Raw genomic sequence first — 16,349 nt, 5'->3', positions numbered from 1 at the left:
CCTGGCCCCCCGCCCCGACCCCCGCCATGTTCCGGATCAGCAGCTTCTGCATGTCCATTGGGTTCTGTCTGTATAGCCTTTGGTTGTCAGTCCATCTGTCATATCTGTTCCCCCACCCACCTACCCTGGGCCTCCTCAGATCCTAGGTCCCTCCATCCTGGCTGGAGTCAGTTTTCTGGTCCTGCTGATCCCACTCAACGGAGCTGTGGCCGTGAAGATGCGTGCTCTCCAAGTAGGTGTTATTGGAGGGTGTGCTTCACCTAGAGCACCCGGCTGGGTGCCTGAGGAGGGTGTTCACTAACTGGGAGGCCTCTCAGCTGCCTTCTTACTGAGTGGGATTGGCCACAAACCTTGGCTCCCTCAACCCTCACAGTCCTGAGAGGGTTTTAGTAACATTCTCATTTTGCAATTGAGGAATGAAAACCCAGAGAAAACCCAGAATTGGGGAGAGCTGGGACTCAAACCTCGGTCTTCCAGTTGAACAAGAACTTTTCCCACTACGCTATGCTAAGTGGAAATAGCCAGTCATTCAGGCCGTTGGCTGCAAACATGTATTGGAGTCTTCAGTAGCTCCCCACTGCACGTAGAATAAAGGACAGACTCCCACGACCACTCACCAGACTCCTGGTAACCCATGAACCCCCACATGCTGAGGGAGGCCAGATTTCAGCCAGACCAGCCTTCTTTTCTCCAGAGAAAGGAGGCTCTGCATACCTCTGGGCCACCAACATGCTTGTCCCTCTGCCTGGAATGCTCCTCACCCCCTTTGCCTGGCCGCCTCCTTCCCTTCCTTCACCTCTCAGCATAAATGTCACTTCCTCCAGAGGCCCACTCTGCTCACCCTCAGTTAGTGTCCTTGCTTCACCCCATCGCGTTATGTCCCTTCACAGCAGGTGTAATGACTTATATTGAAACATTCATTCGGGTGATTGTTTGCTAATTATCGCCTCCCCCATCAGACTGCGTGCTGCGTCAGGTGGGTGCTCTGCCTGAATTGTTCGCCATGATAGCCTGCGTGTCTAGCACAGGGCCTGGCATACAGAGGGTAACTGAACACATTCATTTGGTGGGACACACTTGGGGTTATGGTCTGGGGGAACAAAGAGCAGTAAGTAATCCACTTCTGAGCTGGCTGCATGGCCTGGTGGTTAGGGCAGCTGGGTCCCACATGGCTGCCCATGTTCCAATCCTGGGTCCAGCAGCTTGAAGAACACACCAGAAGCATGTGTGTGTATGTGCCCCGAATCCAGCAGGATGGAGAAATGAAGGGATGTGGCACGACACACCCCATGGTGGGTACTTTATTCCCCTCCTCTCTGTGTGTCTCTGGTGAACACACACATTCTCTGGTGAATAAAAATATAACAATAATAACCCACGTCCTCGGGAAGCTCATGGTAATTGGAGAAACCTACGTGTAGAGGGATGGCCACGGAAAGCAGGGTGCAACATGCCTTAGAAACCCAGGGAAGGGGCCAAGGGTGCTGCCTGGGAGGGCTGCAGACCAGGCGCTGAGGTGGAGCTGCATTTCATCAGGCGGAGGAGACCAAAGAGGAGCGGTCGGGCACCCAGGCCAAGGAACAGCATGAGCCCCACAGGGAGGCGCGAGCAGAGTGGCGAGCAGTGTGGACTGGCCGCAGGGGGCAAGGGTGTGGGAAGGTACGTGCCCCAGTGGGCAGCAGGTCTGGGGAGGGGAGCAGGGATGCCACTGCCACTCTCTGCCGAGCAGATGGAGCAAATGAAGCTCAAGGACTCGCGCACCAAGCTGATGAGCGAGATTCTGAGCGGCATCAAGGTGCTGAAGCTGTATGCCTGGGAGCCCAGCTTCGTGGAGCAGGTGGAGGGCTTCCGGAAGTGCGAGCTCCAGCTGCTGAGGAAGACCGCCTACCTCCACACCTTCTCCACCTTCATCTTCATCTGCTCCCCCTTCCTGGTGAGGCGCTCTGCCAGGCCAGGGCTCTGTGTGTCACCTGGCTAGCCCTGCCCCAGGTGCCCGGGGATGGCCAGGACCACAGACTCCACCCGACCCTCCCTCCTGCTGCCTAGGTGACCCTGCTCACCCTCGGGGTGTATGTGTGCGCGGACCAGAACAACGTGCTGGACGCCGAGAAGGCCTTTGTCTCTGTGTCCTTGTTCAATATCTTGAAGTTTCCCCTAGCCATGCTGCCCCAGCTATTCGGCAACCTGGCCCAGGTAACCTCGGATAGGGCAGGGGGTTCCACTGGAGTAAGGGATGGTGGGGTCGAGGAAGGGTCAGTGAGGTCTGGGGATAATCAGGAACACTTACTAGAATCAGGGGCCGGGCTATTTGGCATTTGGAAGAGTTATTGAACATTGAATGAGGTCAGGGCCAACAGGTGGTGTGTGTGAGTGGTTAAGGAGCTGGACTCCCACATGGCTGACTATGGTTGAAGCCCCAGACCTGGTGGCTTGAAACGCATGCCAGGCACATGTGTGTGCACGCATGCCCAAAATCCCGAGAGGAGAAGGGATTTCGGTGTGGCCATCCCCCTGGGAGGTGATTTCTTGCTTTCCATCTCTCTGTTTCTCCAGCAAGCATACGTTCCCTATAGCAAAAATCTCAACAACAACCAAAAAAAGGTCTATTGAGGTCATTAGGCCAGTTGGAGTGACAGGTCAGGTGGGGTCCCTGGACACCTGAATTCTGGAGACAATCTCCTCTTACCAAGCTAGACCTTACCTCCGGGCAGAGAGACTACCCTCCATGGGAAAGGTGACTATGGTTGAAGCCCCAGACCTGGTGGCTTGAAACGCATGCCAGGCACATGTGTGTGCACGCATGCCCAAAATCCCGAGAGGAGAAGGGATTTCGGTGTGGCCATCCCCCTGGGAGGTGATTTCTTGCTTTCCATCTCTCTGTTTCTCCAGCAAGCATACGTTCCCTATAGCAAAAATCTCAACAACAACCAAAAAAAGGTCTATTGAGGTCATTAGGCCAGTTGGAGTGACAGGTCAGGTGGGGTCCCTGGACACCTGAATTCTGGAGACAATCTCCTCTTACCAAGCTAGACCTTACCTCCGGGCAGAGAGACTACCCTCCATGGGAAAGGGCACCAAGCAAGGGTAGGTGGGGCAGGCTGGGAAAAGCTCAGGCCTCAGGACGGACTCCTGCCCCCTGCAGGCCAGCGTGTCTCTGAAACGGATCCAGAATTTCCTGAGCCAAGATGAACTGGACCCCCAGTGTGTGGAAAGAAAGACCATCTCCCCAGGTCCAGAGATCTACCCGGACAGCCCTCTCCCCAGGGCTTGCCCAGAAAATCATCTGCTCCAGGCTTGCTCATTCTCTCTGGTGACCCCTTTTCCGGCTTCTCTTTTCACATCTGCTTTAACATGGTGGCCCCCTTCTCCTTCTTCTGAGTTCTCTGCTCCCCTTTGCCCTTCCCCAAGGCTCCTACAGCTCTCCCCCTACTCTCCCTCCTTGCCCAGGCATCCTGCCCCTGTCTCTTTTCCTGGCCTCCCTGCTGCTTCCATCCTCTGGGGCCCCTGACCTTGCACCCTTTGGTCTTCCCAGGCTACGCCATCGTCATACACCACGGCACCTTCACCTGGGCCCAGGACCTACCCCCGACCCTGCACAGGTACCAGCTTCTTCTCCCCCTTCAGTGCCCAGAGTAGGCCAAACGACAGGTCTATAGCAGCTCCCACCCCCACCTTACCCCCAGGGTCACTGACCTGGAATACAGCTTCAGCTTGCTAGGGCAGGGGTCTGGAAGGGAGGACGGATAGAAGGATGGGGACCAAACCTTATCCCTGCCTCAACTGAACTCCTGAGCCCCTTGTCCCCAGCCTAGATATGCAGATCCCGAAAGGGGCCTTGGTGGCTGTGGTGGGGCCCGTGGGCTGTGGGAAGTCCTCCCTGGTGTCTGCCTTGCTGGGAGAGATGGAGAAGCTGGAAGGCAAGGTGTATATGAAGGTGAGAGGGGAAGGGGCTCCTGGGAAGGGCAAGGGGTTTGGTCAGGCCTTGAGCAAAGGCTGAGGGGAACTTCTCTGTGGCCAGGGCTCTGTGGCCTACATGCCCCAGCAGGCATGGATCCAGAACTGCACGCTTCAGGAAAACGTGCTGTTTGGCCGCCCCCTGGACTGCAAGCGCTACCAGCGGGCTCTGGAGGCCTGTGCCTTGCTACCTGACTTGGAGATGCTGCCTGGTGGTGACCAGACGGAGATTGGAGAGAAGGTGCAGTTCCCCTCCCAGCCTGGAGGAGCCAGCCCACACCCCTGCCTGCTGCAGCACAGCACAGGGCCATTCATTCATTCATTCACTCATTCATTCCCCCTTCCACGAGCATCACACCCAGCTCTGGGCCCAGGACTGTGGGAAACAGACCCGTAACCAAGGGAGGCCAACCTGTGGAGCTGCGGGGTGCCTAGGGGCCGTGCTGAAGCCTGTGCGGAGCAAGGGAGGGTGCCGCAGGGCGAGTCTGCAGAAGAGGCATCTCTTTTGAGCTGACTCTTCACAACTGAGGAAGAAGCAGGGCTCCTCCTTCAGCGCCTCATTCATTTGTCAGATGTTTATTCAGCCCGTTATACCCAGGCAACGGGCTAAATGCTCCACCTCGTGTAGGTTACGTTCTAGTGGGTGAAAGTGACCACGGCATGACACGTGAGCAACATATACTATTAGATAAATGCAAAGAGGAAAAAACTAAGCAAGGAAGGCACATAGGAATATGTGCGAGGCTGAATTATCTGGGAGAATCTCACTGAGAAATGGACACCCGAACGAAAACAGGAAGTGAGCCGTGCCTGGGCTAGGAGTCCTGTCGGAGTCACAGTCCTGCCTGGGGTCACAGAGCCCTGCCCGGGAGCAGGACATCAGAGGCAGGGAGAGCAAGGATGTATGGCTGAGTGTTGTGAGCCGGGGTCAAGAGGAGGTGAGGCCAGGGAGGTGACAGGGCAGCTAGGTCATTCACAGTCTTTCCAGGGGAAATATGGCTTATACTCAGAGGGACGGTAGGCCATCAGAGGGTATGAGACAAGGAGCAAAGGGCTCACATAGCCCAGCATTTCAATGCATTGCAGTGTGACTGGAAGCTAGAAGGTGAGGGAGAGTGTAAGGTGAGGCAGAGCCCTGAAGACTTTGGTTAAAATTTTGGCCTTTACTCCAAAAACCCTGGGACACTGGTAAAAGTTTGAAGGTCTTGGTTTTTTTTTTTTTTTTTGGAGAGGTTTTTGCTATAGGGTGCGTGTGTTCTCCAGAAAGAGAGAGAAAGAGACAGAAAACAAGAACTCACCCCACAGGGGGATGGCCACTCCACAATCCCCTCTCCTCCATTCTCCTCTCGGGATCTTGGGCACACACGCACATGCGCCTGGTGTGAGGTTAAGCCACTAGGTCCGGGACTCGAACCGTGATCAACTACATGGGAGTTCCAGCGACATAGCCATTACAGCAACTGCTAGTCCTGAAGGTCTTGCTTTTTAATTAATGTGTTTGCTTTTAAGCATGGTAAAATACACACCACGGAAAACATACCATCTTAAGCCTTTTCCAATGTGCAGCTTGGCAGGGTGAAGCCCATGCACACCTCAGTGGGGCCATCTCCAGAACTTGCCAGACTTGACCCATTAAACAATAACTCCCGTTACTCATTTTCCCGGACACTGGCAGCATGATTTCTGTTTCTGCACAGTTGTGTACTCTAGGTGTCTCACATGAGTGGACACCTACATGGTCCTGTCAGGATTAACTTGTTTCAGTTGGCCTCGTGTCCTCAAGGTTCATCCATGCTCATTCACTTGCATGCATCCCGACCATTGGGTGGATTATACTGCACCTTATTGATCCACTCACCTGCCAATGGACATTTGAGTTGGTTGGGTGGTGAAGCATGGGAGGACTTTGAGAGCCACTGCCCTTTCCTCTGTGGCCTTATGGCTTCTGTCCGGGCGTTGTGTGAAAAGTGGGTTTCAAGGTCTGCCTTGCCAAATGACTGTGGACGGAGCCTTGTGCCCCCAGGCCTGTCTGCTCCCTTTGCATCCAGAACCCACCTCCTGTCCCCTCCTCCCTCCAGGGCATTAACCTGTCTGGGGGCCAGCGGCAGCGGGTCAGTCTGGCCCGAGCTGTTTACAGCGACGCTGACATTTTCTTGCTGGATGACCCTCTGTCGGCCGTGGACTCCCATGTGGCCAAGCATATCTTCGACCGAGTCATTGGGCCAGAAGGTGTGCTGGCAGGCAAGGTGAGGCCTGCAGGAGGTGAAGGGGTTAGCATGTGGGATGCTCAGTAGTAGGGTGTTCCGGGGTGTGGGGCCTGAGAAGCAGGAGCAGGGGTACTTATGAGGACACATCCTCCCAAAGCCCTAAGCAGGCTGCAGCAAGCCCGGGTGAGTTGTCCATGTACCTGTTCAGGCACTTCATGTATGGGCACCTCACATGTAGCTTCGTGCCTGTGCCAGGGTGTGTGTGCCAAGGGCAGTGGGGAGTGACAGCCTGCTGTCTTCTCCCCAGACTCGGGTGCTGGTGACTCATGGCGTCAGCTTTCTGCCCCAGATGGACTTCATCATAGTGTTAGCCGATGGGCAGGTGTCAGAGGTGGGCTCCTACCAAACCCTGCTGCAGCGCAACGACTCCTTTGCCAACTTCCTCCACAACTATGCACCCGATGAGGGCCAGGAGCACCTGGAGGAGGACAGCAGGACCGGTACCCATTGTCCCTGGCCCTCCTAGCACCTCCCCTGCCTGGAGTGTCTGCATGTCTCTGGCTCGGTCGTGTCGTACCAGGGACGTTCTGAGAAACCTGAGCCAGCTGTGTGATAGTCAGACATGGCAGGGAAAGTGAACTGGACATAGTGAAGTCCCACCTCCTCCTTTCCCAACTGTGGATCCCTGGATCAGCAGCTCAGGTCTCAGCCTCAGTTTTCCATCACTCAGAAAGGGTGGAAGGACCCCAGGCCCCACTTGCATGACAAAGCTGCTTCACAGATAACTTGTTCGCCAAATGTGCAAGTGCTTGACAAAGTCATTTCTTTTTCTGTTTGTTTATTTTAGTACTTACTTCATTTTATTTATTTATTTATTTTTATTTGATCAGAGAGAGTCAGACAGAGAGAGAGAAAGGGAAAATGAGAAAGCGAGCCACCAGGTCCAGGACTCAGACCGTCGTCAGGCACGTGGGAGTTCAGCACCTTAAGCACCATGTCACCTGCTGGCCCAAAATAACTTATTAATCAAGATTTACTGAGCAATTACTATATTTAGATGCCATACTAAGCACTAAGAAACAGCTAGGAGCAAACAAACAAGCTCCTTGGGGAGCTTATTGAATCTCTGGGCTCACAAGATACCCCTGACCTCTTATTGCCCAGTCTTGGATCTCAAACTCCAAATTCCATACTGGCTCGCAGACCTCCTGGGCTTTCTGGTCTACCACTGTATGTACGAGGAATGGGTCGTGGGCATTTACCAACTACTATGCCCCAACTACTATGCCCCTGCTAAGCACTTGACACATGTTAGCCCCTTAATCTTCATAATGATACAACGAGGGTGGTACTGTTATTTTTTCCTTTCCATGCCAGCCCAAGGTCATGATGGAGGAAGTGGGATGGAAGCTCTGCCAGTCTGACTCCAGAGCCTAAGTTCCTAACCCTTATATTTTAATCCCCTTCTCCACAGTCTTGAGGGGATGGTCTTCTTATTATTATCTACTCACCTAAGTCTTCTTTTTTTTTTTTTTTTTTTAGTTTTGCTGTAGCATGCATGTGCTTGTTGGAGAGACAGAGAAAAATAACTCCCCAGGGGGAATGGCCACACTGCAATCCTTTCTCCTCCATTCTCTCAGGATTTGGGGCACAAACACGATTCTCAAGTTGTCGGGGCCAGGACTCAAACCATGCAGTTGGCCATATGGGATCCAGTGTCTTAACCTCCATGCCACCTGCTGATTCCTTAAGTCTTTCTTGTTGTCCTTTTAATTCTTCTCATCTTTTTTCATGCTTGTCCACTCAGACCCCTTCATTAGAGTGGGACCTGGGGGATACCAGGGGCTGCAGGGCAAGCTACTGATTGCTGTCAACTCTCTCCTGCTGCAGCCTGGGGAGATGCAGATGAGGATGTGCTGCTGAGGGAAGACGTCCTCAGCAACCACACTGACCAGGCAGATTATGAGCCAGAGTCGTATGAGATCCAGAAGTTCATGAGGTGAGCTCTTGAGACACCACCACCCCCCAGCCAGTTGGGTGCAGGCGGTCCTTTTCCTTGACACTCACACCTGGGCCTCTGTCCGGGTATGTGTCGGAGACCCCCTCCCTGGGCCTGACCAGTGCCTCTACAGACAGCTGAGTGCCGTGTCCTCAGAAGGGGACAGCCAGGGTCGTCCTGTGTCCCGGAGATGCCCAGGTCCAGTAAAGAAGGTGACCGAGGCGAAGGCGAGTGGGGCGCTGATCCAGGAGGAGGAGGTGGCGATCGGCACTGTGAGTAGGGTAGAAAAGAAGGGCTGGAGAGGATGGACAGACCCCCAGCAGCTCAGGACTCACAGAGTCCTCTGTCCCACTGCGGCCACTCCCTCCAGGTGAAGATGAGTGTGTTCTGGGATTATGCCAAGGCTATGGGGTCCTGTACTGCGCTGGCCACTTGTCTACTGTATGTGGGCCAGAGTGCTACTGCCATCGGGGCCAACATATGGCTTAGCGCCTGGAGCAACGATGCCGAAGTGGAGGGCAGACAGAACACCACCTCCCTAAGGCTGGGAGTCTACGCTGCCTTGGGACTTCTGCAAGGTAAGGTGCCCAGAAGGGAAACCTGGGTTGGCAGGTCCCCCAAACCATGCCATTGCCTCCATGAGCAGCCATGGCCCTGCTCCATGCCTCCCTAGCCCACTCCAGGCCTGCCCCCCAGCCCAGGTGAACCAGCCACCCTCTCTGTCTTCCAACAGGGCTCCTAGTGATGCTGTCGGCCATCACCATGGCCCTCGGCGGCATCCAGGCTGCGCGCTTGCTGCACGAGGCACTGCTACACAACAAGATCCGCTCTCCGCAGTCCTTCTTCGACACCACGCCCTCAGGCCGCATCCTCAACCGCTTCTCCAAGGACGTCTACACCGTTGATGAGGTTCTGGCCCCCATCATCCTCATGATGCTCCATTCTTTCTCCAACGCCTTGTCCACTCTTGTGGTCATTGTGGTCAGCACACCACTCTTCTTTGTGGTCATCCTGCCTCTGGCTGTGCTCTACATCATGGCTCAGGTAGGAGTGGACAGGAAAGAGTCTAGTGTGGGCGGGGCTCTCGGTGTGGGCGGGGGCATCGTGTGGGCGGGGCTCTCTGTGTGGGTGGGGATCTCCTTGTGGGCGGGGCATTCCGTTTGGCCAGGCTCCTCGGAGTGGGTTGTAGAGAGATCCCAGCCCCAGCGTTGAAGTTGCGTTTTGCTAGTACAGTAGTTACTTCCCCTCTTTGAAACTCACTTTCTTCACCTGTGAAACAGGTTCATGGCACCTACCTCAGTGTTGGTGTGACTTTAAAATGAAATACTTGGGAGCCTGCAGGTGGTATGATGGTTAGGGCCCTGGACTCCCATATGACTAACTGCTGTTCCAGCCCTGGAAGAGAAATCATGCCAGGCACGCGTGTGTGTGTGTGTGTGTGTGTGTGTGTGTGTGCGCCAAAAAATCCTGAGAGGAGAAGGGATTGCAGCATGGCCATTCCCTGTAAGGGGTGATTTCTCACTTTCTCTTTCTGGCAAGCACACACACCCTATGGCAAGAACCAAAAAATGAGAAAGAAAGACTTGTAGATTGTGACTGGCCATGGAGCTCCTTCCTGTTGGCTATTTTAAAAATAAATCATTGGGGCCAGCAGGTAGTGTGGCGATTAGGCACTGGACTCCCATATGGTTGACTGTGGTTCAAATCTCAAACCTGGTGGCTTACTTTCTCACTTTCCCTCTCTCGCTCTGTTCAAATTTTAAAATATATTTTAATAATAATAAATAAGTAAAATTAAATAATTCTTTTAAAAATAAAATAAATCGGGGGCTGGCAGTTGGCATGGTGGTTGAGGGTGCTGAACTCCCGCATGGCTGACTGTGATTCAAGTCTTGAACCTGGCGGCTTGCTTTTTCACTTTCCCTCTCTCTCTTTCTGTCTCTCTCTGGTCAAATTTAAACAAATAAATAAATAAATAAAGTTAAATAAAATAATTATTATATATATATATGGTGTGTATATACATTTTTTTTAAGGTTTTTGCTGTAGGGTATGTGTGCTCTCCAGAGAGAAAAACAGAGGAAAGTGAAAAAAATCACTCCCTTGGGGGATGACTATGCCACAGTCCCTTCTCCTCTAGGGATTTTGGGCACACATGCATGTGCCCGGCATGATTTTCAACCCACCAGGTCTGGGACTTGAACCATGGTCAGCCATGTGGGAGTCCAGGGCCCCAACCGCTATGCCACCTGCTGGCCTCTTGTATGTTTTTAACCTAAATGAGTTGATAACATTCTAAAGGCTTTTGCAGTGAGCGCCCGTCTTGCAATGGATTCTTTAGTTGAGAGGGTAACCCACAGGCGAATAGAGGCTCAGTCCCCGGGAGTGGAAGCCACAGTCTGTGCAGTGCTCTGTGCTGGGCCAGGGGAACCTCAGATGCACATCTGTATGGCCCGGCCATCTTGGGGCCCACAGGGTGGAGGATGAAACTGGAGGCAGAATTGTACCTTTGTGGACTGAAACTTAAACAACTGGAGGCAAGAGGCTCTCTAAAGAAAAAGATATAAACCTATCTTATTTTTTGCAAAATTTGCAAAAGAATTTGACTGTGAGCTTATTGTTAGGCCCCCTAAGTGGACATAGGCTCATTCCTGGAAGGAGGAGGCCAAGCACTGTCAGCATGTAATCAAGGCCCCCAAAGAGGGTGAGCAGGTCAAGAGCTAAGAGGGAATCAGAAAGGGTCTCACAGAGGACGTGACCTGGCTGAGCAGAGTTGCTCAGAGGGGAAGGATGGAACCACACATTGAGATCCTAAACCTGGTCCAGCACATGGCGTGGAGGTTAAGGCAGCTGGAGCCCAATGGCTGAATGTGCTGTTCGAGTCCTGGACCCACTGACTTGAAGAACTCACTGGACACATGTGCTCTCTGTTCTCCCAAAGGAGAATGGAGAAGGGATTGAGGCATGGTCATCCCCCCTAGGAGGGTGCTTTCTCACTTTCCCTCTCTCTTTCTCACTCCAGTGAGTGCACATGCCCCCTTACATAGCAAACTAAAAAAAAAAAAAGTTTAAGACCTCATAAATTTTGGGCTGGTCCTATGGCCTGGTGGTTAAGAGAGCCAGGTCCCACCTGACTGACTGCAGTTTGGATCTCAGCCCTGATGGCTTGAAAAACACACTGGGGTGGTACCAGCAGATGGCGTAATGGCTATATCACCGGACTCCCATGTAGTCGACTGTGGTTCAGTCCTGAACCCAGTGGCTTAAACTCACACCGGGCATGTGAGCATGCGTGCCCAAAATCCTGAGAGGAGAATGGAGAAGAAGGGATTGTGGCGTGGCCATCCCCCCTGGGGAGTGATTTCTCTCTGTCTCTCTCTGTCTTTCTGGCAAGCACCCACGCCCTATAGCAAAAATGTCTCAAAAAAAAAAAAAAAAGATAAGAAACACAACAAACAAGCAAACAAAAACAGAAGTTTCTAAGCCTTGCCTCCTTGGAGGTAGGAAAAGCAGGTCTCACGGAGGAAGCGGGGCTGGCTGGAGGGCAATAATGGGGTCAGAGATGGACAGAACTGAGGTGGGAGCTTCACGGACCTGACTCCAAGCTCTTTCGCTGTGCCCTGTCAGCGTGTCTATGTGGCAAGCTCCACTGAAGAGGCTGGAGTCAGTCAGCCGCTCACCCATATACTCCCACTTTTCGGAGACCGTGACCGGCGCCAGCATCATCCGTGCCTATTGCCGCAGCCAGGACTTTGAGACCCTCAATGATGCCAAGGTGGACACCAACCAGAAGAGCGTCTACCCCTATATCGCCTCCAACCGGTCAGCAGCTCCTCCCTCGCCCATGCCCATCCAGGAGTTCCCATCAGGCTCTCTGACACTCTAAGGCCTCACCCTTCCCGGCCCCTATGCAGAAAAGCAGCTGTACCCCACATCCTGCTTGTCTGACCCCCCAGGTGGATGAGCATTCAAGTAGAGTGTGTGGGCAGCTGTGTCGTGTTCTTCGCTGCACTGTTTGCTGTGATTGGAAGAAGCAGCCTGAACCCCGGGCTGGTGGGCCTTTCGGTCTCCTATGCCCTACAGGTACTGAGGGCCCTGGGCCCCAGAGCAGGGCACTAGTGGGACAGAAGTCATACATTTGTCACCAGCAACTCCTGAGTGCCCCTCTCTGCTCATTGTGGGGGCCAGCTGCAGGTTCCTCGTAGGCCTGAAGAGACCCTATCAGCAGGGGGTTGTGATGCAGGTGGGCTAGGCAGGCCTTTGGGGCAGAAGGAATGCGACATTGTAAGAGCCTGCTTTGGGCTGGTGGAGACATAATTTTGGAACCTGCCTGCAAAGGACAAACAGAACCGGCTCTCTGGGTAAGGGGTAGGTCAACCTACCAGAGATCCTGGGACAGGCAGGAAAGTGTATGTCCGGGAGATGCCTCCTGTTCACGTCTGCAGAGAAAGTACGCAGCTTAGATGACTGAAGTCTGGGCTGGAGGTCAGGCAGGCTACCCTGGTACGAGACTGGATTGTCAAAGAGTTAAGGAACTGAGAATGGAATTTTTGTAAAGCAGGTCACATTTTTAGTGCCTCAGGTGGCTCAAATCTTGAATGCATTGGTAAATAAAAGGCAGTCCAGACAGGCCAGTCTTCTCAAACTTTAATGTGCATATGAATCACCTGGAGAGCTTGTTAAAATGTACATTCTGATTCAGTAGGCCAAGACAGGACTCCGATGCTGCATTTCTTTCTTTCTTTTTTTTTCTTTAAGTTTATTTATTTCTTTTATGAGCAAGGAAGACAAAAACAGAGAAAGAGACAGAGAGGCAGCACTCCCCAAAGGGTCTGGACACCACCCCACCCATTAGCCCTGGAATCATGGGCACTTTTGTACCCAGCACGCCCAGGGAGGTGTCTGGATGCAAACACACTCTTCTATGGGTCATCCTCACAGACTTGCATTTTTACTGTGGCACCCACTGTCTGGCCCCAAGAGTCTTTCCTTTCTTTCTTTTCTTTCTTTTTTAGAGAGATTTTTGATATAGGGCATGTGTGCTTGCCAGAGAGACAGATGAGTTTTAAGCCTCTGGGTCCAGGTCTCAAACTACGTTCAGCAATGTGGGAGTCCAGTGACATAACCATTACGCCATCTGCTGGTCCCAGAGTCTTGCATTTCTATCAGAAGACTTTGGTTCAAAAAATATGGTCTGTTGACGGTTTATCCACATTTTCTCAAAGTTGGTTAGAAATGGAGGATCTCAGGACCAGCGGATGGTGTAATAGTTGCATTGCTGCACTCCCGACTGCAGTTCGAATCCTTGACTGAGTGTGCATGTGTGTGCGTGCCCAAGATCCTGAGAGGAGGATGGAAGAGAAAGGATTGTGGCGTGGCCATCCCTCCTGAGGGGTGATTTCTCACTTTCTATCTATCTGCCCCTGTCTCTCTGGCAAAGCGCACACAGTCTGTAGCAAAAAAATCTCTCTAAAAAAAAAAAAAGAAATGCAGGATCTCAGTTCCCACCTCAGACTTACTGATGGAGAACTGCATTCTAATAAGATTCTCTAGGAAGTTTTATACAGACTAAAGTTGGGGAAGCCCAGGACGAGGTGGTCTGTGGTTAAATCCGTGTTGTCACAGCCAAAGGTACAGTTGTGATTAGAGCCCCAGTCGGCACGCTGTGGGCTTGCCCAGGCCCACCTGGATCATGATGATTTAAGATCCCATTGATGACAGGAGCATGATCAAGGGGATCCCATTGACGAGAAGAACATGATTAAGGGGTCTAAACCCTTCCCTAAGCCTATGGGGGAGAGGGGAGCTTACACTACCTATAACCCAGTCCCTTCATCCAGGTAACAGTGGGGCTGAACTTAATGATCCGAAACTTGTCAGACTTGGAATCTAATATTGTGGCCGTGGAGAGAATCCAGGAGTACTCCAAGACGCAGACAGAGGTGGGTACTGAAGTGAAGCCGGGGCTGGGGAGTCTGGGTAGCTGAGGAAGGATGTTTGCCAGCCATCTCTCCTCTCAAGGCCAGCTCTTAGTGGCTGGGCATTCTTCCACTCATTCGCCCACCACTGCATATTACGCAGGAGTCAGAGGTCTACGCTAGGAGATGTTCAATGCTGGGCGAGACAGTTTGCTCTCAAACAGATTCTACTTTAGTCGGAGGGCAAAACGTACTGCAGGGGTCTACAGTGGAGGACAAGAGCTTGGGCATGCACCCCAAGAAGGCAGTAAAGGCGGATCACTTAGCAAGGCAAGCTGAGATGTGAAGGATGAGCAGTTTGGGGAGTCTAGGTAAGATGGTGGGATGGGGGAGCAGGAAGGTGAGCGTTCCAGCCAAAGGGATCAGCTGGTCAGAGGAGCAGGGGTGGGGCAACGGCACTCTGAACTCCCTTGCCCTTCTCTCTCTGCCAGCTGGGCTCACCTGCAAAACCCCACCCCGGCCAAACCCACTTATTTACCTTCTCTGTACTTACGCTGAGCGACTGAAATGAAGCTGGAGAAAGTCACTGGCTTTACTTCACGTTTATAAGCACATACACTGCTGGTTCGTTTTTTGTTGTTGTTGTTGTTTATTTTAAAAAGATTTTTGCTATAAAGTGCGTGTGCTTACCAGAGAGATAGAGAGACAGAAAGTGAGAAATCATCCCCAGGAGAATGACGCTGCAATCCCTTCTCCTCTAGTCTTCTCTTGGGATTTTGGGCATGCACACACACACATGCGCCCAGCTTGAGTTTTAAACCACTGGGTGCGGGACTCGAACAGCAGTCGACCATGTGGGAGTCCGCGTTTTAATCATTATGCCATCTGCTGGTCCCACTGGGTGGTTTTTAATTTTATATTGCCAGAGAGCACATGTGCTCACTGGGGAGAGAAAAGAGAGCACTCCCAACGAGGCATGGTCACGCCACCATCCCCTTTCCTCCATTCCTCCACCCCACTGGGATTTGAGACATGCACACACACATATCCGGTATTTTTTTTTTAAGCCTCAGGGGCCAGGATTCGAACCGCCGTTGGCCGTGTAGGGTCCAGCTCCCCATGCACAGTGCTTAACCACCGGTGGCTATTTCTACGTGTTTCCCCATGAAGCACGTGTTCTCACTTTCAGAAAGACCCCTTCCGACACCCCTGTCCTCAGGCCCCACACCTCCTCCTCCTTTATGCTCACCTGTAGACTTCACCCGGCATTTCCCTGAGAAAGTAGACCGGGAGACGTGCGCACCCTCTGCCTTCCTGCCTCTAGACTTTTCAATTCACTTTCTTTCTTTTTTGGCAAAAGCTAGCCCTCTCCTTCCTTCCTTCCTCTCTTTTCAATTTGCTCTAGGGTGTATACGTCAGAGAAAGAGTGAGAAAACACCCCCAAGGGGGGTGACCACACCACAAGCCCTTCTCCATTCTCCTCTCGAAATTTTGGGCATGTACACAACATGAACCCAGCATGTTTTTCAAGCTGCCGGGTCCAAGACTCAAACCACACAGTTGGCCATGTGGGATCCAGCTGCCTTAACCACCGCGCCCCTGTCTGAACCGCCCCTATTCATTTGAAAGTCCAGCCTTTCTGCTCCTTCTGGCTGCTCAGGGACTTAGCTTGCTCGCTCCTCTGTTGGATGATTCCCAGTCACACACATACAAATGCTCCGTCATACCTCCTGTTCTCAACACAGACACGCACCCCTCCCTCTGCCCCCTGTCCGGGGACCAGGTACTCACGGTACTCTGCCATGAAACTTAAGCAGAGTACCGTCTGCCTGTGCTCACCTGCCGATCACCACGATCCATCTCATCTGCCTCTCTCTCCTTGCTGGCCCTGCCACTCCACCAAAACCTCTCACCGATGACGGCCCTAATCCCAAATCTAGGGGACACGTTTGTGTTCTCTAAGTCAGCCTCTCAGTTACATTCAGATGAAATTATTTCTTTCTGGTGCCAGCAGGTGGCGTGGTGGTTAAGGGCACTGGACTCCCACATGGCCATCCACAGTTTGAGTCCCGAACCTGGTGACTTGCTTTCTCTCTGATCAAATTAAAATAGATAAATAGGGAACCAGCAGTTAGCGTAATGGCTATGTCGCTGGACTCCCACGTAGTCGACCACGGTCCGTGTCCCGGACCCAGTGGCTTAAAACTCACGCCAGGCACATGTGCGTGCATGCCCAAGATCCCAAGAGGAGAATGGAGGAGAAGGGATTGC

At 52.6% G+C, this 16,349-nt stretch overlaps 1 protein-coding gene across 1 annotated transcript in view; it reads left to right on the top strand.

Moving 5' to 3' along the window:
* ABCC3 (ATP binding cassette subfamily C member 3) overlaps nt 1–16,349 on the top strand; it is a 66,333-nt gene that overhangs the window by 30,275 nt on the left and 19,709 nt on the right. The window contains 17 exon segments of the mRNA XM_006153617.3: nt 140–232; nt 1,730–1,933; nt 2,047–2,193; nt 3,143–3,230; nt 3,533–3,599; nt 3,808–3,934; nt 4,019–4,195; nt 6,033–6,200; nt 6,469–6,661; nt 8,052–8,160; nt 8,294–8,432; nt 8,531–8,738; nt 8,894–9,204; nt 11,788–11,807; nt 11,809–11,982; nt 12,117–12,243; nt 14,001–14,102. Coding sequence (XP_006153679.1) covers nt 140–232; nt 1,730–1,933; nt 2,047–2,193; nt 3,143–3,230; nt 3,533–3,599; nt 3,808–3,934; nt 4,019–4,195; nt 6,033–6,200; nt 6,469–6,661; nt 8,052–8,160; nt 8,294–8,432; nt 8,531–8,738; nt 8,894–9,204; nt 11,788–11,807; nt 11,809–11,982; nt 12,117–12,243; nt 14,001–14,102 — 2,454 coding nt within the window.

The sequence above is a fragment of the Tupaia chinensis genome, unplaced genomic scaffold, assembly GCF_000334495.1.
Source record: "Tupaia chinensis unplaced genomic scaffold, TupChi_1.0 Scaffold000383_1, whole genome shotgun sequence".
Taxonomy (NCBI): domain Eukaryota; kingdom Metazoa; phylum Chordata; class Mammalia; order Scandentia; family Tupaiidae; genus Tupaia; species Tupaia belangeri.
Note: the sequence above shows the minus strand (reverse complement) of the source record. Positions and strands in the feature narration are given on the sequence as shown.